This window comes from Pipistrellus kuhlii, unplaced genomic scaffold, assembly GCF_014108245.1.
Source record: "Pipistrellus kuhlii isolate mPipKuh1 unplaced genomic scaffold, mPipKuh1.p scaffold_m20_p_11, whole genome shotgun sequence".
In the NCBI taxonomy this organism is placed as follows: Eukaryota; Metazoa; Chordata; class Mammalia; order Chiroptera; family Vespertilionidae; genus Pipistrellus; species Pipistrellus kuhlii.
This window is the reverse complement of record NW_023425416.1, coordinates 52,165,300-52,190,467: the sequence shown is the minus strand read 5'-3', so window position 1 is coordinate 52,190,467 and position 25,168 is coordinate 52,165,300. Positions and strand designations below refer to the sequence as shown.

The following is a 25,168-nucleotide window of genomic DNA, read 5'->3' as shown; positions in this document are numbered from 1 at the left end:
GCACGCGGCCGCGAGCGTGCGCGCCCCCGCCGAGCGCGCCCCCGCCGAGCGCGAGCCGCGCGTGCGCGTGCGCCGCCCCGCCTGGCAGTCCCCGCGGCGGCCCGACGATGAATGAATGGTCTCTAGTCTAGTGGCTACATAGAGTAGTTAGCGCCTCCCAGGTAGCTAGTCTTAGACACCTTTCTATTTCTTTTCTTTCTTTTAAATATTTTTTACTTTATTTTTTTTTTACAAAGAGGAAGGGAGAGGGATAGAGAGTTAGAAACATAGGTGAGAGCCCTAACCGGTTTGGCTCAGTGGATAGAGAGTCGGTCTGTGGACTGAAGGGTCCCAGGTTCGATTCCGGCCAAGGGCATGGACCTTGGTTATCCCCCAGTGCGGGGTGTGCAAGAGGCAGCTGAATCAATGTTTCTGTCTCATGGATGTTTCTAACTCTCTATTCCTCTCTGTTAAAAAATCAACTAAAAAAAATCAATGAGAGAACAATCAGCTGCCTCCACTGCCTCCTGCACACGCCCTGACCCGGCTGGGCAACCTGCAATCAAGGTGCATACCTTTGACCAGAATTGAATGACAGGACTCTCCAGTCTGCGAGCAAGTGTTCTATCCACTGAGCCATACTGGTTAGAGCTCGCAGGGCCGGGCCGCTGGTCCCTCCGCCCACACGCTCACGCTGCCCTGGGCCCCGGCCAGCGCTGCTCCCTGGCGCTGAGCAGACCACACGGCAGTTACCCTCCGCCTCCGGGTGGGCACATGGGCAAAAGGAAGGGGTCCGTCGACTGCCCATGCGCCCACACCAGGGTGAAAGTGAATCGGAAAAGGTGAAGACTTCGCTGGGATGTCCATGCCACAGCCCAGGAGGGACCAAAGGCCCGTGGACACGGGACCGCGTCCTCCCTCTGCCAGGCCCCCGGAAAGCAGCTGGCTGCAGGCTGGGGAGCCTGGAAGGCGTTTGCTTTGGGATGGTGAAGCTCTGCCTGTAGCTGCTCAGTGTTTATTAAAACCCTCAGGAGGGCTTCTCCGCTCTGCTCTGCTCAGTGCCGACCCCCGGGAGGAGTCAGATCATCAGCGCTGTGAGGGGAGGCAGTGTCCAGCTGGTTGCTTGCTGGGCCCTGAGGCACTCTTGGCGAAGGGTCACTGAACCAGCGAAGGACACATTCCCACACAGCTCTCCTGAGCTCCCGTCTCAGAACGGGGCCCGTTGCTCCAGAGCTGTGCTGAGCTCAGGCTCTGAGGCTTCACTAGGGACGGGCGGTGAGAGGCCGCGGGCAGGGTTCCTCCATCGTCTCTGCCGCCGGGAAGACCAGCCTTCCCAACTGGCCGGAGGCAGCCCGCACCCAGGACACGGCGTGACTCCCACTGCTCCGCCACACCTGAGGAGAGGCCCCCGCTCCAAGCAGTCCTACACCCCACCCTTCGCCAAGGCAAAATCACCACGCCACTCCCTGGTTGCTCATTTATCAGGTTTTATATGCTTTCAAGGGGGACAGGCACCTGCACAGTTAGGACTCTGACCTCGATGACAAAACAGGGTACAGGGCAGCCGCCCCGGGGCTGAGGAGCTGGGCGGGGCGGGTCCAGCGAGTGGCTCTAAGCAACGCCATCAGCCTCAGCCAGCAGCAGGCTGGCTTACCTGCCAGGTTCCCAGCAGTTGTGCAGCTTGGCCGTTTACCCATCGCGCAAACATGGCATCAGAGGCTTCCTTGGACCTGGCGGGAGTGAAGCTGCTGGCCTGTCTCCCCAGACCAGCCTCAGGGTCACAATAGACAGCCAGCCTCCAGGCTGATGTGGACCCCTCTGCCCCTCCTGGGAAACCCCTCAGGAGGACTCAGAGTCCCAAGGGCCTTCATGAATGCCCCGCGAAGTTGGCCAAAGAAGAGGGCACGGGAATAAAAGAAAATGCCCTGGGCCTGAGCCCCACAGCTTCCGCCCGGACCCTTCCCCTCCTAGGACGGCCTTCATTCAAACCAGAGCAGCTGCACCAGGGGTTACCATGACAACCTAAACAGATCCAGGTAGCTAGGAACCCAGAACAGCTGCAAGTGCTGGTGGGTGGGGGAAGGCCTGGAGGAGAAGCCCCACGAAGCCAGAGAAACAGGGGGCTCCTGGCAGAGAAGCGGAGGCCCCAGAGCCCCAACAGGAGCTGGGCTCCAAGCCTCCTCACTGCCCAGCAGGCAGCAACGTCTCGCACAGACCGCCACACACCAGCCCCGGGCAGCCCCGGCCATCGGGGCCGGTTCCCAGAGGTGGTTCAGCTGTGGACTGAGCCGCCCCATGGAGCCCGGAGCTGGGAGTCTGGGGAAATGAGCACGGGCCGGCTACCAGCTGCTGTTTCCGACGAAACAGTGAGTTTTCGTGTACTCTTGAGAGGCCTCTTATTTAAAATGTTTTCTTTTTTTCCTGGAAGAACCGATGCCCAGACTCCCCCCGACTCCTATGGAGGCCTGCTTTGGCCCAGGCCCCCCCCTAATCTGCACACCTTCTGCCCTCTAGTGCTCTCTGCCTCCTGTGGAGGGGTGGAGGGGGAGAGACACAAAGACTCAGCCCCAGCAGGAAAGCCTCCTTTCTCTGTCCAAAGGGGCCACTTCTCTCAGCCACTCCAGTCCTGCGCTCCCCTCCTGGGTCCTGTGCTCACCTGACCACCTCTGCGGCCAGGCCCCAGCCCGGTCCTCCGAGATCACTGAGGATCTGCTGCCCAGGCCCCAGCCCGGTCCTCCGAGATCACTGAGGATCTGCTGCCCTTCGTTCTGTTCATGAGCCCGGGGGCCAGGAGGGCCTGGGGAAGTGGCTATTCCCTCTGCCCTGTTCAGCGTCCACAATCCCTCCCCCAGGCCTGTGCCCTGACTGGAAATGGAACCGTGACCTCCTGGTTCTTAGGTCAACGTTTAACCACGAAGCCACGCCAGCCGGGCAAAGGGGATCTATTTGAACCAGTGTCCTGCTCCAGGGACTTGCTCTTGGCACACCCAGTTACCCTCTCTGAGCCTTGCCTTCCACATCTGAAAGTGGGGGGTAAAAATCCCCCCCCATTAAACACTGAGGGACATGGGGTAGAGAGAGGAGGATGAACCCCGAGGAGGTTAGGAAGGGCAGAGGGGGTGCTAGCCTCAAAAGAACCGTGGGAGCCTCGCTGGCTTGGCTCAGTGGGTGGAGCCTATGGACTGAGGGGTCCCAAATGGGGCTCCGGCCAAGGGCACATGCCCGGGTTGTGGGCTCCATCCCCAACAGGTGGCATGCAGGAGACAGCCCACCAATGATTTCTCTCTCATCATTGATGTTTCTCTCTCTTCCTCTCTGAAATCAATGAAAATGCATTAAAAATAGAGCCGTGGGAAAGAACCGTGGGCAGCGATGGCCTCCAGCAGAAAGGGTGCTCCTGGGGCTTCTCGTAGCTGCTGGTGCAGGACCTGCTGTCCTTCACCTCTGACCCAGTTACACTGGGCTCTGGGCCTGGTGAGGCGTGTCCCGCGGCTGTTTTAAGAAACGCTTCTGGCTTCTGCGTAAGGCGGCCTGTGACAGAACACCATGGAGGCCCCAGTCTCCCCCACGCTCACCTCCACGGGGGCCGTGGGGGCGGGAGGAGCGATACGGAACAGGTGGCATTTCAAAGGGCATCACGGAAAGGGAGTGCCTCCAGGGAGCCGCTCCCCATCGGTCCCTCCCTTCACAAACATCCTCCCGGCTTCCCCTTTGCCTGACCGGCCTGGAAGGCCCAGCGGAGAAGAAGAATCACCACCACTAGCATCGCGGAGCCAAGCATTCCACTTCAAAACAGAAGCTGCCAGAGGGCCAGCGACCCTGAGCCGGGCTGCCAGCCACCCTGAGCGCCGGAGCGGCTGGCATTTCACCGGAATGCGAATGCACTCGGGGCTTCCCACAAGAGCCCGGCTCTGGCCTCTCTCAGAACCTGGCGGGCCCAGCTCCAGCTCCAGCTCCGGCTCCGGCTCCGGCTCCAGGCTCAGGGGTTGGTTCAGCTTCGACCTATGAACCAGTTAATTCTTGATCGGGCGCCTGCCCAGATTGTGGGCTTGAGCCCCAGGGTGGGGTGTGCAGGAGACAGCCAATGATTTTCTCTCATCATTGATGTTTCTCTCTCTCCCTCCCTCCCTTTTTCTCGGAAATAAAAATATTTGTAAAAATAAATAAAGCTAAAAAAAACAAAACTTAAAAAAATAAAATAAAAAAACAAACACCACCCCCAAAGCCCTGGGTGGGCTGAGCGCTGGGGGACAGTGGCCACCTCCAAACAGCAGCGACGGCAGACACCCTGCCACGGGGGCCGGGTAGCTCAAGGCCGCATCAGCCTTCCCAGGCGGACGGCACGCCATTTTCCTCTAAAAAGTGTTGTTTTGATGTTGAATGATGAAAGCTACCTCATGCCTATCCGGTCACCCAGAAATGGCTTCCTTAAACCCCCAAACCCTGGGCTCCCGGCCAGGCGGGCGCGCCCACCGCCAGGCGCGTGTGATCCCTGCCCACGCACCCGTTACACAGACGGTGGCTCTGAAGCCGAAGTCCAAGGGTCTCTGGGAAGCTGCAGCGAGAAGGGAAGTGCCAGTGCCTCCGGCTGCCTGCCAGCTGGGCCGGTGCCAGAGCCGCCGGCTCCCACAGCCGCACCCTCAGCCTCCAGGGCAAAAACAGGGACAGGCGCGGTGACCTCGCCGACTCCCTCACCTCCGGGCAGCACCTGGGCGTCTTCTGGTGGCCCAGAGCCAGGCTGGTGACTGCAGGTCACACCAGCCCAGAGCCACAGGGAAACGCAGGACGGGCCCTGGCAGCTGGGCTCGGTGGTCAGAGGGCGCCTGCAGACCCAAGGGCCTCTGGCTCACTTCCAGTCCAGGGCACATGCCATGGTTACAGGCTCCTCCCCGGCCCAGGCCCTGGTCGGGGCTCATGCGGGGGGCAACCAATCGATGTGTTCCTCTCACATCAATGTTTCTCCCCGTCTTTCCCTCTCTCACACTCTCCCTAAAAATCAATGGGAAGCCGAAACCGGTTTGGCTCAATGGATAGAGCGTTGGCTTGGGGACTGAAGGGTCCCGGGTTCAATTCCGGTCAAGGGCATGTACCTTGGTTGCGGGCATATCACCAGTGGGGGGTGTGCAGGAGGCAGCTGATCGATGATTCCCATCAATGTTTCTAACTCTCTCTCTCTCTCCCTTCCTCTCTGTAAAAAAACAATAAAATATATTTTAAAAAATAATAAATAAAAAAAATCAATGGGAAAATATCCTCGTGTGGGTATTAACAAAATAAAATAAATAAAACTCAGGACTGCTTTTGCCCTTTGAGAACAACTGACTCTCGATCTGTTCGCTCAGACACCCAGGTGGCCGAGTGGGGAGAGGCTAAGGAATGACGGAGACACTGCAGGCTGGGCTTGGGGGCCTGGAGCCAGGCTTGCACTGAGGGTTATGCGAACAGTTACCAATCCAGCTCCTCCCCCACCCCCCCCCATACACACCCCACTCTACCTCCAGCAGCTGTGCCTGGCCAAACGTCCCCTCTTCCTCCGGCTGGAGCCTGAAGCAGCCAGGGAGGGATATGGGTCCCGGACAGCCTCGACCAAGGCGAAGGCTGCCTGCTGAAATGACTCAGAATCAAGAGAGACAGGTCTCACGCCACGCAAAACTGAAAAATGTTTTACTGTTTCCTGTTCAAACAGGGGGCTCTCGTGGGGAAAGAGTGCAAGGAGAGCCTTCCTGCACCGAGGGCGTGCTCACCCCCAGACCCTCACGGAGGAGGGAAAGCTCTCCACCTGAGAACGGAGACTACTCGGCTCAGCGTGATCACTGGTATGCCTAAACCCAGCGGCCCACCGCACGGCTGCCACCTACACACGTCATTCCACTCGCTGACAGACACGGGTCTCAAGTCCACCCCTCCCCATGCATGTCAGGGTGGGGTTCTTGGCTAGGGATCAAAGAAGGCCCGGCTCCTGGCCAGCTGGCTGTAAACATGCATGGTGCCTCCAGGGAGAGGCTGAGCTCCTCTTTGAGACCAGTGTTTGGGGTACAGTAGGGCCAGCCGTCTGGCCACAGGGGTCTCCAGTCTAGAAGCTTCTGGCCCCGTCCCAAAATCCTCCTGAGATCCCTTACACTGACAGGAGCGACTTCAGGCTTCAAACGGCACACCAGGTGGAGGATGTCATTAAGGCACACGGTCGGTCGGTCGGTCTCTCAGCAAGTCCCTGCACAGAGCTCTGAGCTCTCCCCCTCCCCCTCCAGGACGGCCTAGTCCTGCCCACCGCTCCTCTTCGGGAAGTTTCCAGCATCCAGGAGCCATGAGCAGCCTTCAGCCTCACAAGTTGGGGGTAATCCAGTTAAGGAACTTCATGGCAACTTCAAAGCCAAGGAAACAGGCCTGGGAGGGTTTGGGAGGAGAAGTGAGCGGGAGTTGTGACCACTCCGACCGGCAGGCCCAGACCTTCCCTAACCGCACTCCCCTTCCCCGGCCAGGGGCTCACGGGTGCCTCCCACTCCCCAGAGGGGAAGGAGACACATGTCCACAGCGGCCATGCCGGCCAGGCCCGGGGGAAAGCCCCTCACCTCAGAGAAGCTCAGCATCTCCGGGAAAGGAAGCCAGTTAGAAGGCTCTGGTGGAGGGGGGGGTTGTGGGAAACCGAGCCCCCAATCCAATCCGATCCAATCCAGGAGCAGGCAAAGGTCGCCCTGCCTCCCCCGCCGCAGGAGCGCACAGCCACCACTCACCGCGTTGGCTGGGAAGGCTCGGATCATCACGGCGTTGAAGCCCTTGTACAAGGACGTGACCCCTTCGCGCTGGACCAGCTCCGTCAGCACGTCCCGGAAACCGTTGGGGTATTTCCCAGGAGGTGCTGTGGGCAGACCTGATGGTGAGTCTCTGGGAGCTTCCTGACCTGACAGGTGACCCCGTGAGGACCGTCCTGCACGCAGGCCTTCCTGAGGGGTCACAGCACAGGGCACCTCCAGGTCCCTGCGACCAGGCCACAGACAGCACGGCTCAGGGGGACAGACACTGGAGCTGAGGGGGGCAGAGAGGAGGGAACAGTGAAACGGCCTCCTGCCCTAACCGGTGTGGCTCAGTGGATAGAGCGTCGGCCTACGGACTGAAAGGTCCTGGGTTCAATTCTGGTGAAGGGCATGTACCTTGGTTGCAGGCACATACCCAGTAGGGAGTGTGCAGGGGGCAGCTGATCGATGTTTCTCTCTCATCAAATTTTCTAATTCTCTATCCTTTTCCCTTTCTCTCTGTAATAAATCAATAAAGTATATTTTTTTTAAAAGAAAGAAAGAAAAAGGCCTCCAGTTCCGGTTGATTGACTTCTTATCTCACTCACTTTGGGTTCAGGCCGAAAAGAAAACAAGCCTGGGGTTCTAGAACTCGACTGCCAGGGAGCATGCTGGTCAGACGGGTCTGGGTGTGCTGTGGAGAGGGAGTGGCTCTGCACCCCAGGGGCAGCCAGTTCCAGACCTACCTCCCCCCACCCCTCTGCCCTCCACTCACCAGTCTGGAAGCGGGACTTCAGCACGTCCGGGGGGATGGCCACCACCCAGTTGAAGATCCCAGCGAAGCCCCCAGCCGCCAGGATCCGGGGCACGCTGAGCTCACTGACACTGCAGACCAAGCAGAGCCAGACACGGCCATGAGGGGCATGCCGACGCCCCTCCTGCCAGACAGCGAGGGGGGGCGGGCCGGAGCGAGAAGGGCCAAGACCAGGGCTCCCCGCACCTGCGCTTGTTTCAAACACCTGCTCCGTTGGGTGAGACACAGAGCGAGAGAGGTGTCAGCTGGGCCTCAGCGCCATGAGGAAAGGGGGCCTAGGCCAGAAGCAAGCCCCACTTCTGCCTCCAGATCGCTCTCAGCAGGCAGCCTCCCCACTCGGAACCAAGTGGCTTCGCGCTATCCTTTCTCCTCACCTCTTTCCCTCCGGAGTTAAGATATTTTTCAGCCACTCGTATGTCATGAAATACATCCCACTGGCTGGAACGTCTGTCAGTGGCAGGAGAGATGTGAGTTAACGACATAAGTCCCCACGGATTTCCTGAGCTTACAGAGCCGAGCAGGCACACCCTTCAGGGCGTCCAGGGAAGTCCCGCAGAAGCACAGCCTGCTTGCATAACCGCGATGTAGGACCAGAAGCTGCTCCACAAGTGCTGGTGAGCGAGTGTAAACACACGACATCACTTCATGTTCGATGTCCCTCTGCGTGGTCCCTACTGACAAGCCCACTCCAAGCAGTTATAACCGCACATGGCCATCCTCCAAGCTACCAGCTCAGGACAAGGCTGAGCCATCTCTGCCTCTCCTGCTGCCTCTCAAAACCAGGGAGAGCCTTAGCCGGTTTGGCTCAGTGGGTAGAGCATCGGCCTGCGAACTGAAGGGTCCCAGGTTCAAGGGCACATGCCTAGGTTGCAGGCTCGATTCCCGGTAGGGGGCGTGCAGGAGGCAGCCAATCAATGACTCTCTCCTCATTGATCTTTCTATCTCTTTCCTTCTTCCTTCCTCTTTGAAATCAATAAAAATGTATTAAAGCCCTACCCAGTGGATAGAGCGTCGGTCTGTGGACTGAAAGGTCCCAGGTTCAATTCCGGTCAGGGGCATGTACATTGATTGCGGGCACATCCCCAGTGGGGGTTGTGCAAGAGGCAGCCAATCAATGATTCTCTCTCATCGATGTTTCTAACTCTCTCTCCCTCTTCCTCTCTGTAAAAAAAATCAACAAAATATACCTGCAGATCTAGACGGCAAAGGGTCTTTTCTTTGAAGTGGGGGGGTAGTCTTATACAGAGAATATAGGCCTAAACCTATGTTTTAACTGTAAAATTAGGGGGTCGTCTTATACACTGGAAAATACGGTGTATCTATATTTTTTTAAAATGTATTTTTTTTAAAAATCACAAAAACAGGGAGAGTGCCCAATAACTCTGAAGTCACTCTTTCCTCCCTCTCATCCTTCCAGCCACAATTTCTACCTACTTGCCACTCCCCTCCACTGTCACTGTCATGACTTCTACCCTTGGGGGGCAGCCCAGCAGAGGATGTTGGTATGTGTCCCTGTTGCCAGAGGTGCGACTGCCTAGAACACAGTCCCGGCCTTGTCAGCGCTGCGGCACTGTGGTGCCAAGGCCAATATGGCAGGCGGCCCCAGGTTAGGGGGTCTGGGGGGTCCAGGCTTACCTCGCATGAGGGTCAGCACCGTGCCCTTGTAGATGCCGCGGATGCCGGACTCCTGGTACACCTTCTTCGCACAGTCCAGGGCGCCGGTGTACTTGGTTTCCCCGGAGGAAGCCTGGATCTGCGGGGAGCAGGGAGGCAGCAGGTCACGGAGGATGGCAGAGGGCGTGAGGACATGGTCAGTGGCATGAGCCCAACAGAAGGTGGCGGTCAAAACAACAGTCATGCGGAAGGCACAATGTTGGTGCGAGTCACCATGAAATAGGCAGGTGAAAGGAACACAAAACGTACACGCACTGACTAGGAAAAATCAGCAGAGGAGCTGGGAAAAGTGGAGAACTCCCCAGGCACAAAAGCATCCCCAATCCAGTGAGCTGGGAGATCTAGACGGGAGGAGACAGGTACATCAGTCATTCACTTAGTCCCGCGGTCGGCAAACTGCGGCTCGCATGCAGAGCTCTCTGTGTCTGGACAGCGGCCCTGTGCAGAGTGGTCCCCACTCCAGCCCAGGGACCCAGCGCCTAAGAGCCAGGAGCCGAGGGCAAGCAGGTGGAACCCCAGAAATGATCTAGAGAAAGACAGCCCCGAGCTGCCTACAAGAGACCCACCTCAAAACCAAAGACACACAGGATGAAAGTGAAGGGATGGGAAAATCTTCCATGCAAATGGAAAAGAAAAAAAGCTGGAGTAGCAATACTCACATCCCACAAAACAGACTTTAAAAGCATCATGCTAAGTGAAATAAGCCAGTCAGAGAGAGATAAATATCATATGATCTCACTCATTTGTGGGATATAATGAACAACATAAGCTGATGAACAAAAATAGAGCTGGGGGGATATTCTAGAATCTAATAGAAGTAATCCTGTTATTTTCAGATTTTTGATATTTCCTTCAACTTTTGTGATTCCATACTATGTTAGCAACAGTTTTGGTAATATTAATATACTTAAAATCCTTTTATTCTTGAAATATTAATGTTTATTGCATGTCATGTAATATTATATATAAGATCATCTTTCTTAGATTATTGGTGCTTATTGCATGTAACAATATCATATTTAAAATCATTTTTCTTGAGATATTAATGTTTGCTGCATGTAACATTATAGTTACGTTTATTTTTCTTGAAATATTAAGGTTTATTGCATTATTATATTTAAAATTGTTTTTCTTGGCCGAAGCCGGTTTGGCTCAGTGGTAGAGCTTCGGTCTGTGGACTGAAGGATCCCAGGTTCGATTCCGGTCAAGGGCATGTACATTGGTTGTGGGCACATCCCCGGTGGGGGGTGTACAAGAGGCAGCTGGTCGATGTTTCTCTCTCATCGACGTTTCTATCTCTCTATCTCTCTCCCTTCCTCCTCTCTGTGAAATATCAATAAAATATATTTTAAAAATAAAATAAAATAAAATAAAAATAAAATTGTTTTTCTTGAAACAAAAAAACTGGGGGGAAAAAGATGTCAATTTTTTTCTAAAAATAACAACAGACTGGGAGAATATATTTATAAGCCACATTTCTAACAAAGCACTATTATCTAGAATAAAGGACTGACAAAACTCAATAATATAAAAATAATCCAATTAGAAAATGGGCAAAATATACGAACAGACATTTCACCAAATAGAAAATACAGGGAGCAAAGAGCACATAAGAAAAGTTCAACCTCTTCCGCTACTAGGGAAATGCAAGTTAAAAAGAGCTGCCCCTACACGCCTGTCAGAAAGGCTAAAATTAAAGCAGTGAGCGCACCAGCTGCTGGTGAGGACGCAGGGAAACGGGATCGCTCACACACTGCCGGTGGGAAAAACAGTACAAACCCAAAACAGGTCGGCAGTTTCTTTAAAAAACTAAACGTGCAGCTACCATATGATTCAGCAACTGTACTACTGGGCATTTATCCCAGAGAAGTGAAGATTTGTTTTCTCAGAAAAATCTCTGTATATAAATGTTTATAACATCTTTATTCATAATAGCCCCAAACTGGAAGCAACCCAGATGTCCTTCAGTGGATAAAAAGTTAAAACATGTTGTGGTTCATCCACGCCAAACATACTGTGGTGCATCCACACCATGAACTCCTTAACAGGAATGAATTATTCATACGTCAACAATAGGAATGAATCTCCAGAAATTTATGCTGAGTTTAAAAAGCCAACATGAGCTCAGCCAGTGTGGCTCAGTGGTTGAGCATCGACCTGTGAACCAGGAGGTCGGTTTCCAGCCGGGATACATGCCTGGGTGGCAGACTCAATACCCATTAGGGGAAGCAGGAGGCAGCCGATCAATGGTTCTCTTTCATCGTTGATGTTTCTCTCTCTCCTTCTCCCTTCTTCTCTAAAGTCAATAAAACATATTAAAAAAGAAAATTTCACATACTGTAAGATTCCATTTATATAACATTCTTGAAATTTCAAAATTATAGAAATAGAATATCGATTAATGGTTCTGGAGTGGTTGAAGCCTGGAGCGGGGAGAGGAGTGGATATGGTTATAAGAGGTGCGTTATAGGAGTGTAATATGAAGGACCGACCGTGGCAGGCTGGAAATGTTCTGTGTCGTGACTGTATCAATGTCAATACCTTGGTTGTGACATTGTACCATAGTTTAAGATGTTACCCTTGTGAGAAATGGGGGTAAAGGGCACGAGGGGTTACTATGTGTTATTTCTTTCTTTGTTTTTCCTTTATAGTATTTCTCATAACTGCACGTGAGCCTATTTTATTATCTCAAAATCTCTAAAAAGCCTAATTTAAAAAATATACAAAATGGCATGACAGTTGTAAACCAGGAAAAAGAACTGGCCACATAAGTGATTAATAACCTTAATCTCAAAGGGGAAAAAAATAACCTTCATCTGTCCAAAGCTTTTATAAATCAATTTAGGAAAAAAATAAAAAATAAAAAAAAATAAAAAAAAATAAAAAGAGCAAAGAACACAAATACTAGGTACTTCCCACGGAAAAATACAAGCAAATAATATTCATCAGAACCATCAGGAGCATGTGCAGAAAGCTTTGCTGTGGCATATAATCTGTCACACCCCCAGGTGAGGGATTATGGGTAAATGACAGCCATATATATAATGAAATCAGTTGCAGAAAATTATGCTTGAGAAAAATAATCACAGAAAAATAATATGGTATATTAAGGGGGGAAAGTTGGTTATAAAAATTGTAGCAGGTGATACCAATTTTATTTCAAACTTAATATACAAGTTAACCAAAAAGACTAGAATTCACACAGAAGCGTAACCGTGGTTACCTCAGTGGGGTAGCATCATGGGTGATAAATACGTACGTGTTTTGTTTTGTGCTTCTCTGCATTATCAAAAATTTCCAGCAAGAATGGTATATTAAACTACTTCAGCTATTCCTAGGAAAAGTGGTAGTATTTGCTTTTTAAAAGAGGCGCTGTGTGGCCCTGGCCTGGTGGTTCAGCTGGTTAGAGCGTTTTCCCATAACGTTCTCAAAATTTCAAAATTATAGAAATAGAATATAGATGAATGGTTCTGGAGTGGTTAAAGCCTGGGGCGGGGAGAGGAGTGGTCAGGGCACATCTGGTCAGGGCACATACCTAGGCTGCGGTTATGAGAGGCAACTGATCGATGTTTCTCTCTCAGATTGATGTTTATTTATTTATTTTTACATATATTTTTATCGTTGATGTTTCTATCTCCCCCTCCCTTCCTCTCTGAAATATAAAAAAAAAAAAGGTGAAAGGACATAAACATACACATAGTTTATCTGAACAGAAAAGCTGGCCCCACCCAGATCCCACCCTCACCTGTAACAGGCACTTGATCCTTTCTCCAGGGGTCATGATCCCGGTGGTGAAGACGCCAGACAGCATCCCAGCTGCAAACAGTTGGGGGTAGCTGTATTAAAAAAAAACACAAAAAAACAGCCAAAACCGGTTTGGCTCAGTGGATAGAGCGTCGGTCTGCAGACTGAAAGGTCCCAGGTTCCATTCCGGTCAAGGGCATGTACCTTGGTTGCAGGCACATCCCCAGTAGGGGGTGTGCAAGAGGCAGCTGATCGATGATTCTCTCTCATCGATATTCCTAACTCTATCCCTCTCTCTTCCTCTCTGTAAAAAAATCAATAATATATATATATATATATATGTGTGTGTGTGTGTGTGTGTGTGTGTGTGTGTGTATATATATATATATATATATATATATATATTAAAAAAAAACAAAAAAAACAAAAAAAAACAGAGGCAAGTGCCTGTGACACCGCCCAGGACAGAGGCAATCCGCAGGGGTGACTGTGTAAGAAAAATAAGTCCTCGGCCTTTAAGAAAAATAAGTCACACTCTGCACAGAAGCCGGTTCCAGGGGTATTCTGCTGTCACACCGCCCAGGGCAGGGCCTCGGTGTCAGGAGCCATGTGACGCAGCGGCCTCACCTGCGGGAGCAGCTCCGTGGTGAGCCTTGGTTTCCCCCGGGGCCTGCCATGCACATGACTATGGACAACTCTCCAGCTCTGGGCCTTGTGTTCCCAGCCACAAAACTCAGGGATGCCGAAGCCGGTTTGGCTCAGTGGATAGAGCGTCGGTCTGCGGACTGAAAGGTCCCAGGTTCGATTCCGGTCAAGGGCATGTACATTGGTTGCGGGCACATCCCCGGTAGGGGGTGTGCAAGAGGCAGCTGGTCGATGTTTCTCTCTCATCGACATTTCTAGCTCTCTATCTCTCTCCCTTCCTCTCTGTGAAAAATCAATAAAATATATTTTTAAAAAAAAACAAAAACAAAAAAACTCAGGGATGCTGGGGTGGGCCGGGGAGAGGAGACGGGGGACGAGGGAGTCTAATCCGGACCTGGATCTCAGTCGGGCCCAGGTCCGCTCCAATCTCGCCTCTTCTGGAGCACCACGGGCCTGAGAACTAAGCCAAGATTCCAGCCGGACACAAAGCCAGGGACCAGGCGGTGGGGGCGGCCTGGCCAGTCCTCGGGAACGGGCTCTGAGAGGCTGGGGAAGGGCACGGGGATGGCACCCGACAGGCATGATGGCTCATCACCCTGGCCCCACAGGACGAGCCACACTGAGTGCCCGGAGGGTCCTGGTGTGCAGCCCACAGCTGTCATGCCACTTCGGCATCTTTTCCTCCTGGGATTAGCAACACCGGCTGGTCTAGAGGCAACGGGACCTACAGCCACAGCGAACCTCTCCAGAGGCCACAGCGAGCAAATACTGCTGAGGAGCTTCCCTCACTCGCCTAAGCCCCTGGCCGCCCCTAACCCCATGCCTGACAGCTGGGCCTCAGGCAGTTCCACCCCGTATCAGTGATGTCCCCTGTATCAGCGATGTCCCCTGTATCAGTGATGTCCCCGTGTCAACGATGTCCCCGTGTCAGCGATGTCCCCGTGTCAGTGATGTCCCCTGTATCAGCGATGTCCCCGTGTCAGGGATGTCCCCTGTATCAGTGATGTTCCCTGTATCAGGGATGTCCCCGTGTCAGCGATGTCTCTTGTATCAGGGATGTCCCCGTGTCAGCGATGTCCCCGTGTCAGTGATGTCCCCTGTATCAGCGATGTCCCCGTGTCAGCGATGTCCCCGTGTCAGTGATGTCCCCCTATCAGTGATGTCCCCTGTATCAGGAATGTCCCGTGTCAGTGATGTCCCCGTGTCAGGGATGTCCCCTGTATCAGGAATGTCCCGTGTCAGGGATGTCTCCGTGTCAGCGATGTCCCCCTGTCAGTGATGTCCCCGTGTCAGCGATGTCCCCGTGTCAGCGATGTCCCCGTGTCAGGGATGTCCCCGTGTCAGTGATGTTCCCTGTATCAGCGATGTCCCCCTATCAGTGATGTCCCCTGTATCAGTGAAGGAATCAGACAGCCCGGCGAGGAAGGAGGGGGTGCCTTTTCCCTCCTGGTTCGCAGGGCGAAGGACATGTAAGCAGCTCCCCCCCCTGGCCCTTCAGGGCAGCACTGGGCCGGAGGACAGCCTCCGCCTGTCACCACAGGCAGCCCCCCGGGCTCCAGGCTGTGAGCACTCACCTGAGCACGTCTTCCGGGTGTTTCTGTTGCAGTTTCTTCCCCAAACCAAAGCCGAAGAAGCACACGGCGAACATGGGGGTGACCCCGATGATGGGGGCAGCCATACCCCGATACAGCCCCCTGAGGCCCTGCAAGAAAGCAGAAGCTGTTACAGACCCCGCCCTTTACCCGAGGCTTCCTCCTCCCCTCTCCGCCGAGGAGGAGAGGCTTTCAAAGGAAGAAACTGCCGAAGCCGGTGTGGCTCAGTGGACAGAGCATCGGCCTGCGGACTGAAAGGTCCCGGGTTCCATTCCGGTCGGGGGCATGTACCTTGGTTGCAGGCACATCACCAGTAGGGGGTGTGCAGGAGGCAGCTGATTGATGTTTCTCTCTCATCAATGTTTCTAACTCTCTATCCCTCTCCCTTACTCTCTGTAAAAATCAATCAAATATATTTAAAACAAATAAAAACAATAATACAAAAGTCCCTCTCACATCAATGCTTCTCTCCCTCTCCCTCTCTCCCTCTCCCTCTCCTTTCCTCTCTCTCAAAATCAATAACAATTATTTTTTAAAAAGAGAATTGTACTTAAAAATGGGAAGCAGTATCCATTCTGGAAGAAAATCTGGCAGCATGCCGCATACCCTGTTACCAGAAACTTCTGTCCAGAAATGTATTCTAAGGAAATACTCAGAGATGTAAAATAACAACAATACCATCAGGCACTTATAAGGCACCAAAAACTTGGAATGAATTGAAAAGCTCCAAAATAGGAGATAAATGGGTTCCAAAGGCTTCGTTTCAAAAAAAAAAAAAAAAAGCAAAGGACACACACTGCCAAGCAGATCCTCACTGCCCCGTGTGGGAACCGGACAGGCAGTCCAGAGCGTTTAGGGTGCGGACGGACGGCAGGGACAGCCATAGAAAGAGACACAAACAACTGAAAACGGACTTGGTGATCCACCAACCTCAAGAAAAACAGAGAGCTGCGCAATAAGTGAATTACTCAACAGGAAAGAAGCATGTATGTATCTATCATTGCAATCATAAAAAGTGAAACAGTGCAGGGTTAAACCACAAAGTAGAGGTTTATATGGCCGGGCAGAAGGAGGGGATCGTAATGTAAGAGGAAAAATTGTCCCCCACACAGGGAGATAAGACACATAAGAACGAGTGAGGATGGCAGTCGGGGTGTATTATGTGGCACCGCAGGACAGCATGCACAGCTAGCTGCCCCTGGAGAAGGGGGTGTGAAGTGGGGGGACGGTCACGTTGTCGCTGTGTGATAAGCCTTTCAGTAACAAACTAAGTGCTTGTATCGCTTTAATACAAACTAATCTTTAGGACAAATGCAAAGAGAAGAAGGTAAAAGTGGTTCCCTGTGGAGAGGGGCAGCTAACCGAGGGGCTGCCCCGGGGCCCACAGCCCACCTACTCTCCAGAGCCACGGGGCCCACGGGGATCCTGCAAAGGTGGAAGGCCACCCCAGGGAAGCTGACTGAGAGGCAGGAAACAGGAAGAGTGAATGGGAGGAGCAGCTACGGGCAGCAGGGGCAAGTTCTTCCACGTCCCTCCCCCGGCTCTCCACCTGGCCGGGTGCTGCTCAGGTCCTCAGGGCCCGAGCCCAGGCCCGGACAGCCCAGCCTTCCTCCCACCAAGCTCCCCACACCGTGCACACAGCACCACCGAGACCTCTCTCCCCCTGGCAGCTCTGGTACAACGAAAACCGGGACACCGCCAACATGGAGTCAGGAAGTCCAGTCAGCTCTGCAGGGGATGGGGTTTACACAGCCATTCTCACCAGGCCCCCGGCAGCCAGCACACTGCCGCCCCCACACACACTACACAGCTGCTCAGTGACGCTGCTGCTGGCCTCCCCGCCACGGACCCACCTGCAGGAGCCCTGGGACCCATTCTTCCCAGGCCGAGTCCCCCCTCACCAACAGAATCCCCTCTACCTGGGTGACACCTGCTTCTGCTTCTCCATCTCTACGTGTTTCATAGGCACTTATGCATATGAGAGTTATTTATATTTTAGGAAGCAAAAGAAAAGTTTTCAACAAGTTCTTTTTAAATGTGTGCTAATGAAATGAGTATAAATATCACTAATAATTAAAACTTTTAAAATACTCTCAACAATAAAGATTTTAAAAAGTGAAATTAAAAAAAAAAATATATATATATATATATTTTATATCAGAGAGGAAGGGAATGGAAGAGAGAAACATCCACGATGAGAGAGAATCATTGATCGGCTGCCTCCTGCACACCCCACCCTGGGAATTGAGCCAACAAGCCGGGCATGTGTCCATGTCCGGAATCAAACTCAGGACCCTTCAGTCCACAGGCGGATGCTCTATCCACTGAGCTAAACTGGCTAGAGCAAAAGTAAAATATTTTTAAAATAAATAAATAAATAAAGCTTTTAAAAAAATTTCATGTTTTCACTCCAAGCAGTACCTGGGAAATTATCATGTAATCCAATAACCCCAAATCAATTTAGTGTACTTGTCGGGGGGTTTGAAGAAGCTGGCCTCCCTAACTGTTCCTCAGTCTGCCTAACTTTTCCTCCAGACTTTACCTAACCTTCTGCCACTGACCCCCATCAAACTGACCCAGGTTTGTATTTTCTGTGGAGGGCGGCTACAGCGTCTGGACAGGTAAAAGCCTCGACTAATGAGAGGGCAGGATCCTCTTGTGGCAAAGCCACGGGCAAGTCCCAGCACAATTATAGCCAAAGGCTGTGGTTGTAAGCTTGCCCTTATGGTCCGAACCTGTGGTCTCAGGAGGCTGAGTGATGTGGGCTGGATAGAGTTCAGGTGCATGTAACTGGTGCAGTAGATTCGAAACCGCGAGAACATTGTAAACATCTTGACCACGCCCTTACTGTGCCTCCTGGGATCCGGCTATAAAGACTCGGCTTGCAGGCCATTGCGCTGTCTGTCTAATCAGAGGGCAGCGTCCCACCTAGCCCCAGCTTTATTCTCGTCTGTCTTCTTCAGTCCTTTACTGCCCCCTTCAGGTTCCTCCCGGCAGTGCTGGCGCGGCACCATTTTCTCCCACTCCAATTACTCCTCATTAATTTCCTGTGCTCCAAATTCTGCCTTCCAATTATGCTTCGGTCACCCATATAAAACTGGAACCGGAGCTAGCAAAGCCTCCTGAGTGATGCCAATGGGAGGGCTTGGTGAGAGGGCACTGCTGTGGGCTGGGCCTTCAGCAGGACCCAGAGTAAACCTACCCGGAGGAGTCACAAACCCACCCTGTGAATGTGCCCGGCACCAACATACAATACCTCTCTCATAAGAGTCTTCCGGAAGCAGTCAAAGGTCCCAGAATACATGGGAGGCTGCCCAGGCGCACTCGGGGGCTGCGTCTGCAGTCGGACCTGAAATCAGAAGTTCAAATACAGTCATTTCCCAGATTCAGAACTGCCTCGTTCCCCCTGTTGGATTCAGACTTGTCTTTTCTCCAGTTTATTCAAACCCTGAACTGACCAGTCAGTATTCGCGTGCTTTTAGAGAGAGGGACAGTTCCTCTGAGTGCTCTACCCACTTACTTGCATCATTTATTTCTTACCTAATGACCCAATGGGATAGGTACTCCCAGCTTTTAGATAAGACTGGATTTAGTCAGGTCAAGTGACATGCCAGGAACTAGCTGATGCAAAGCTAAGCCCTAGGCACCACATGGAGTGGCATGTTAGTCATTGCATAAGGTGCTCAACAAGGGCATTTTGGAGGGAGGTGGATTTAACCTCATTTTTCTTGGTCCTCATCCTCCTTTTTAAAAAAAAAAAAAAAGATTTTTTATTTATTTCAGAGAGGAAGGGAGATGGAGAGAGATAGAAACATCAATGATGTGAGAGAACCATTGATTGGCTGCCTCCTGCACGCCCCCCACCAGGGATCAAGCCCACAACCCAGGCATGTGCCCTTAACCGAAATTGAACCCAGGACCCTTCAGTCCACAGGCGAACGCTCTGTTCACCAAGCCACACTGGCTAGGGCTTCCTGTTGCTCTTACACGTGAGTACAAGTCTGTTAGAGTGGTCCTTCAAGATGCTTCCAGAATCCTATTGTATTTTCCCCTCTCTGTCTGAGGCTTCTCCCAGGCCAGGTCCTCACCCATCCTTACCTTAGTGGTTTCCAATTAGGTCCACGAATTCTTGGATACTCTTCCCCTTCAAAAGGTAAATCCTAATTCCCCCTCCCCTTGACTGTGGGCAGATTCAGTGACTCACTTCTATCAAAGAGAATGTCGTGGCACTGATACTGTGGGACCTAAGTGTACATCGGCGGATGAATGGATAAATAAGATGTAAAAAATATATAATAGAAGCCCTAGCTGCTTTGGCTCAGTGGATAGAGCATCGGCCTGTGGACTGAAAGGTCCCAGGTTTGACTCCAGTCAAGAGCCATGCCCGGGATGTGGCAAGAGACATTCACTTACATGTGAATCTAAAAAACCAAAACCAAAACCAAAACAAACACACAAACAAAAGGACTCATAGACAGAGAACAGATCGGTGGTTACCAGAGGAAGGGGGAGTTGGTACAGTGGCTAAAGGGAGTTACCTGCGTGGTGGTGGGCAGTAATTAGACTTTGGGGTGATGCTTTGTAGGGTACACAGATGTTGGGTTATGTTGCTGTTTACCTGTACTTTTTTTTTTTTTTTTTAAGTAGGAAGAGGGGCCAGACAACTTTTTCCCCGAGGAGAGAAGCACCAATTGGCTGCCTCCTGAACGGGTTCCCCTGGAATAACCCTGCAACCTGGGCCTTGTGCCCTGACCAGGAATTGAACACACAACCTCCGGTGCACGGGCCTGGATGCTCCAACTACGGAGCCTCGCTGGTCCGGGGCGAGTAAACATTGGCTTCCATGCCCCGGCTCGCATGCCCGCCGGACAGGCTGCTGTAATCCGTTCTTGCCACAGAATGACTCCAGCTCTCCCGGGTCAAAGGCAGCGAAGAGCTGGCTGTCAAACCTGTCAATAGGACGTGCCCCAGAGCCATCTGCCTGTGAGATGCTGGAGCTGAATTCTACAACCCCCTGCTCCGGCGTCCTGCTCTGAGACTCAGCTCTCCCCACAAGGGCTTCCTGGCCACCAGCTGTCAACTTCCTCCCAGTGTGCGCCCAGAAAGAAGGTGAGAAACTAGGATGAAACTGGGAATGCCAAGTCCCAGCGCGTGACCTCTGGTGGCTTCCCTGGGGGAGAGGGGCTCAGCCACGGGGGACATATCGCTTCCCCAGGGGCCAACATGGGGTGAAAGGCTGAAGATGGCCACAGCCGGCCCCCCAAAGGGAAAGGTTGGAGGAGGTGGTAATGGGGCGCTCTGCCTCAGAGCCATGTGTCCAAAGCCATCCCTAGAATGACCGGGCCTCTTTTTTATTTTTTAAAGTATATTTTTATTGACTTATTTTAAATATATATATATATATATTATATTTTTATTTATTTCATAGAGGAAGGGAGAGGGGGAGAGAGAGAGACATCAATGATTAAAGAATCATTAATCGGCCGCCTCCTGCACGCCCCCCACTGGGGATGTGCCCACAACCCGGGCATGTGCTCCTGGCTGGAATCAACCCGGGACCCTTCAGTCCGCAGGCCGACGCTCTATCCACTGAGCCACACCAGCCGGGGCTTAAGTGTATTTGTATTGGTTTCTGAGAGGGAGGGAGGGAAACATCCGTGATGAGAGCTCCATGCACCGCTGCCTCCTGCTCGGCGCCCCCCGCCCCGCCCCGCCTCCGGGGATGAGTCCACAAGCCGGGCCTGTGCTTGGACCCGAACCCCACGCCGACCTCCGGCTCCCGGGTCGGCGCTCCCCCAGCCGCGAGGGGTGCCTCCGCCTGGGCGCTCGCGGGGCGGCGGCCGCGTTTGCTGGAATCGGACCGGGAGGCGCGGCGCCCTCCGCAGCCGGAGCGGAGGCCAAGGTCAGCGAGGCTGCGGGACCGAGCGCCTCGGCCCGGCCGGCCCGGCGGAGCCCGCACGCGGCGCGGCCGGAGGCGCAGGAGGAACTGCGTCCCCAGCCCTTCGAGGGGCGACCCGGAGGCCCCCGGGCTCCTCCCCGGAGCCCGCGCGCGGCCCCTGCCCGGCCCCGCGGCCCCTGCCCCCGCGCCCCGCCGGCCTCCCTCCGGCGCGCCCCTCGCACCTTGACCGTGTCCAGCGGGTGCCCCACGAACACCAGGCACATGCCGCCGAAGCCGCCGGCCAGCAGGTTCTTGAGCGGGCTGACGGCCTTCGCCTGGTCCGTCATGGTCCGGCTGCCTGTCAGGACGTTCCGGCCGCGCCGCCGCCCTTTCACCCACTTTCGGGTGGGCGGGGCCGGCGCCGGGGCCGCCCGGGGGCGGGCCTACGCCGCCCGGCCTGCTTCCGCCGGGCCGCTTCCGGGAGAGGCCCCGCCCACGTGGGCGTGGCCTGCGGGCGTTGGGGTGGCGCCCGGCGGTGTGCGGGGCGGGGCGGGCCGATGGACCGAGTTGGGGTCTTCCGGGCTTCCACCCCGCGGGCACCGGGTCCGCTGGGCGGTGTGCCCAGCACCACGGGGAGTCCCTGCGCTTGTGGAGCTTAGAGGGCGTATCAAAGATAAATAAGTGAAAAATAGTGAATCACGTGTGACTGCTGTGCGATGGAGAAACCTAAGCCTGGACAGAGGGTTAGAGGTGGGAGAGCAGAGTAATTGCAACGTGGATGAGGGGCGTAAGGAAGGGTTTCACCGAGAAGGTGGCTGGATTCAAGACCTGAGAAGGCAAGGGAGTGCGTCCAGTCTGGACAAAGGGGGTGCAGGTTGAGGGACCTGCCATACATGCAAAAACCCTGAGATATGCCCTGACTGGTGTTGCTCAGTGAATAGCGCCTCGGCCTACGAACTGAAGGGTCCCAGGTTCAATTCTGGTCAAGGGCATGTACCTTGGTTGCGGGCACATCCCCAGTAGGTGGTGTACAGGAGGCAGCTGATCGATTTTTCTCACTCTATTCCGCTCCCTCTCTGTAAAAATCAATAAAATATATATTTTTAAAAACACCCTGAGATGGTCTGTCCTGTCCTGTCAGAAACTGCAGGGAAGCCTTGAGGGCTGGAGCAGTGAGGGAGAGCATGAGACAGCAGCTGACCAAGACGTAGCGGTGAGGGTAGCACACAAAGCTGACTTGGTCTTTGTGAGGACATCAGCTTCTCTTCTGAAGGAGATGGCAACCATTCCGGTGCTTTGAGCAAGGGAGAGACAGCCTGACTGGTGAGTTAACAGGTGCCCTCTGAGTGCTGGGCGAGGGTAAGGGAGCCAGAAGAAAGCAGAAAGTTTTGAGAAGGCTCATTTCTATACTGGCTTGGATCAGGGGGCATAGAAGAGGAAGTGGGGAGGAGTATGTGGATACTAGGTATATTCTGAAAGAACTTAAAGGAATTGTTAATGAAGAGACTAAAAGCTATGTGAGAAAGAAGTTAAGGATTATGCTAATGTTTTGCCTTATTGACTTTAGGTGCACGGAATCCAGGTATTCATCATATTACTCTTTTCTGTATGTGTGAAATTTTTAAATAAAAAAAGCGGTGGACAGTAGTTATACCCCTATTCTACAGCAGGTTCCTCAATGTCAAGGTGACCTGGTAAGTCCCCCTCCGGAGGTCTCATCACTTAGAGCTTTTAAGCACCAATAGTGACATGATCCAATCTGTTCTAGAAAATCCATTTTGGATGGATAAATCTGTTTTGGGAGGAACTGGAAGCAGGGAAACCAGTTGAGAGAGAACACAGCAGTCTGGGCTAGAGGCGGTAAAGGCGGGAACTGAGGCAGAGGTCCTGGAAGATGGGAAAGGAGCCAGGACACAGAGGCATTACCAGGAATCCTGCAGTGATTCTGGGTTACAGACACACTGCGATTGCAGTGCCCAGGGTACACCTGGCTGATGTCACATGCGGAGCCTGCGGACCAGGAGAGGTGAAGGCCAGAGCCAGGAGCCAGGAAGGCTTCAGCGTGAGATATATGCAACCCCTGGGGGAGGGGCCAGCATGAAAGGAGCCCCCAGAGCAGAGGCTGCTACCAGAATTTTGGAGAAAAATGAAGATAAAATGGTGCCTTTGAGTCCAAGAGATGAAATGATCAAATTCTGGGTCAAACGAATGAATTTTAAGTGCTCATTAGGGTTAACTAGCAGCCATTGGTGACACTCAGAAGAAGCTTGCCAGGAGTGTTGACACATGATGGATCTGATGCTGAAGGCAGAGGCCCTGAGAGTCAGTTATTGGGTCAAGGAGCTTGGTAGGGAAGGGAAAGGAACAAAGAATTAAAGGAGACATTAGACTTTAGGGTATTTTTTTTGTTTTGTTTTTAAAGATGGGACTGAGGCTGACAGAAACATCAAGAAGGGAGAAAGAATAGCTAAGACAAGGTCCCTGAGCTCTGGCCAGTGTGGCTCAGTTGGTTGAGCATCATCCCATGGGACAGAGTTGCCAGTTCAATTCCTGGTCAGGGCACATGCCCAGTTACAGGCTCCATCCCCAGAAGGCATGCAGGAGGCAGCTAATGATTCCCTCTCATCATTGATGTTTCTCTCTCTCTGAAATCAATAAAGTATTTAAAAAAAAATACCTTTTGTTGTCAATAAATGCCTTTGTACAATATCTATTATTTATTAAATTAACAAATAAAGGGCTGTTTTCTCAAAACAAATTAGTCAGTACACTGGATTATAGACTTTTATGCTGCTAATATACAAGTGAGGAGTCCATCAGAAAATCCTACAATCAACATACTCGCTACCATTAATTACTCCAATTAAATTTGGAGTTTTTGAGGAAGTATTTGCATCTGATTTCGGCCCAAGTTTTGAGTTAAAATGAAAGTTGAAGCTCATGTGTAAGAAATATACATGAGTACCTATAAGAAGCAGGAACTAAATGAGAGAGCCCATCACACATTGATATCTCAAATAGCAGGACGTGTACAACTCCTGTCTGGACGGAAATGGTTAGGGTTCTCCAGGGACCTGCCCAGCCCAGGCATCTCTGGCTTCCGCCAGCGCAGCCACTCGAGCGAGCCTCCGAGGTCCCCCCCATAACGGCCGACCACAGGCCCTGGAAGGTGCAAGTCCCAATTGGCACTTGCTACATTGTTGGGGGGCGGAGGGTGCAGCCAGGCAGTTAGCATTCAGTTTTGGGGGACTCTTTCTCCCTCCCCACATGGGAGTCTGTACTTGTTCTTCAATTAATCTCCATCTTTGCTATTAAAAAAAAAACCCAAAACAACAAACAAAAAAATTCAGTTTCGTAAGGCGAATGGGAAACGAAATAACTGGATCGCGAATCGGGGCGCGCAGAAGCTCTGCGGCTCGGGGGCCACCAAGCGACGGCCTCAGCGGAGGCCCCGGCGGCCCGGTACGCCGACCCGCAGGCCCCGCGAGGAATAACAGTCCTGGATCCCGGACTCCCCGCACCCAACGCCCGCGGACAAACGGCGGAGAGAGAGAGAGGCGTCTGTCCGGCCAGCGCTGGGTAAGGCCCCGGCGGGCGGCCGGAAGCCGGGCCAGGACACGCTGCCGAGGGCCGAACCCGCTCCCCGCGGCCTCGGAGCGGCGGGCCCGCGTCGGACTCCGGGCCCGGCGACGCGCCACGCCGAGCGTCGGCCGGAGGGTCACACTCCCCGGCGCCGGCTGCGACCCCGGCGACCGCGGGCCGACCCCGAGCCGGAAGTGACGCAAGCGCGCCGAGCACTTCCGGAGTTGCGGGACCGCTCCGCCGGGGGAAGCAGCGCGGGCCTAGACCGGCGTCGGCCCGCCGCCTCCGCCGCCGCCGCGCCCGGCTCAGCTCCCTGTGGCCCGGCTCGACCCGGCCCGGCCCGCCCGGGCTCAGCGGCCGCGGGGCCGCGGCTCCGGTAAGTGAGGGGAGCGGCGGCCTTGTTTACCGGCGGCCGGGCGGGCTGGGCTCTCCGCGCGCCGCCCTAGCCCGGTGGGGCTCCGCCTTCGCCGCCCGCGAGGCCCCAGCGCCCGGCCGCCGGTGCCGGGCTCCGCTCCCGCCGCCGTGCGCG

General features: G+C 53.5%; 2 protein-coding genes across 7 annotated transcripts in view; one reads left to right on the top strand and one right to left on the bottom strand.

The window, feature by feature from the left end:
- Nucleotides 1–5,625: 5,625 nt before the first annotated feature.
- On the bottom strand, nucleotides 5,626–24,955 carry SLC25A20 (solute carrier family 25 member 20). 2 transcript variants are annotated; one of them, XM_036432354.2, is made up of 10 exons: nucleotides 24,916–24,954; nucleotides 21,300–21,430; nucleotides 18,436–18,528; nucleotides 15,162–15,289; nucleotides 12,944–13,034; nucleotides 9,160–9,277; nucleotides 7,899–7,971; nucleotides 7,486–7,595; nucleotides 6,711–6,835; nucleotides 5,626–6,363 (listed from the first exon to the last, which is right to left on the bottom strand). In XM_036432354.2, the coding sequence occupies exons 2-10, from the start codon at nucleotides 21,402–21,404 to the stop codon at nucleotides 6,301–6,303; spliced, it is 906 nt and encodes a 301-aa protein (XP_036288247.1). In that variant the 5' UTR covers nucleotides 21,405–21,430; nucleotides 24,916–24,954; the 3' UTR covers nucleotides 5,626–6,300. The 2 variants fall into 2 exon arrangements, with proteins under 2 accessions (XP_036288247.1, XP_045435566.1); XM_045579610.1 differs by lacking the exons at nucleotides 5,626–6,363; nucleotides 6,711–6,835 and adding an exon at nucleotides 7,244–7,404 and having other exon boundaries at nucleotides 24,916–24,955.
- The window catches only part of ARIH2 (ariadne RBR E3 ubiquitin protein ligase 2), a 55,202-nt gene continuing 54,908 nt past the window's right edge, over nucleotides 24,875–25,168 (top strand). For 3 of the 5 annotated variants that reach the window (XM_036432318.2, XM_036432321.2, XM_045579604.1), the window contains exon 1: nucleotides 24,875–25,015. The gene's annotated coding sequence lies outside the window, so the exon portion shown is untranslated. The remainder of the gene's footprint in view (nucleotides 25,016–25,168) is intronic. The other 2 variants (XM_036432320.2, XM_045579605.1) reach the window with 2 other exon arrangements.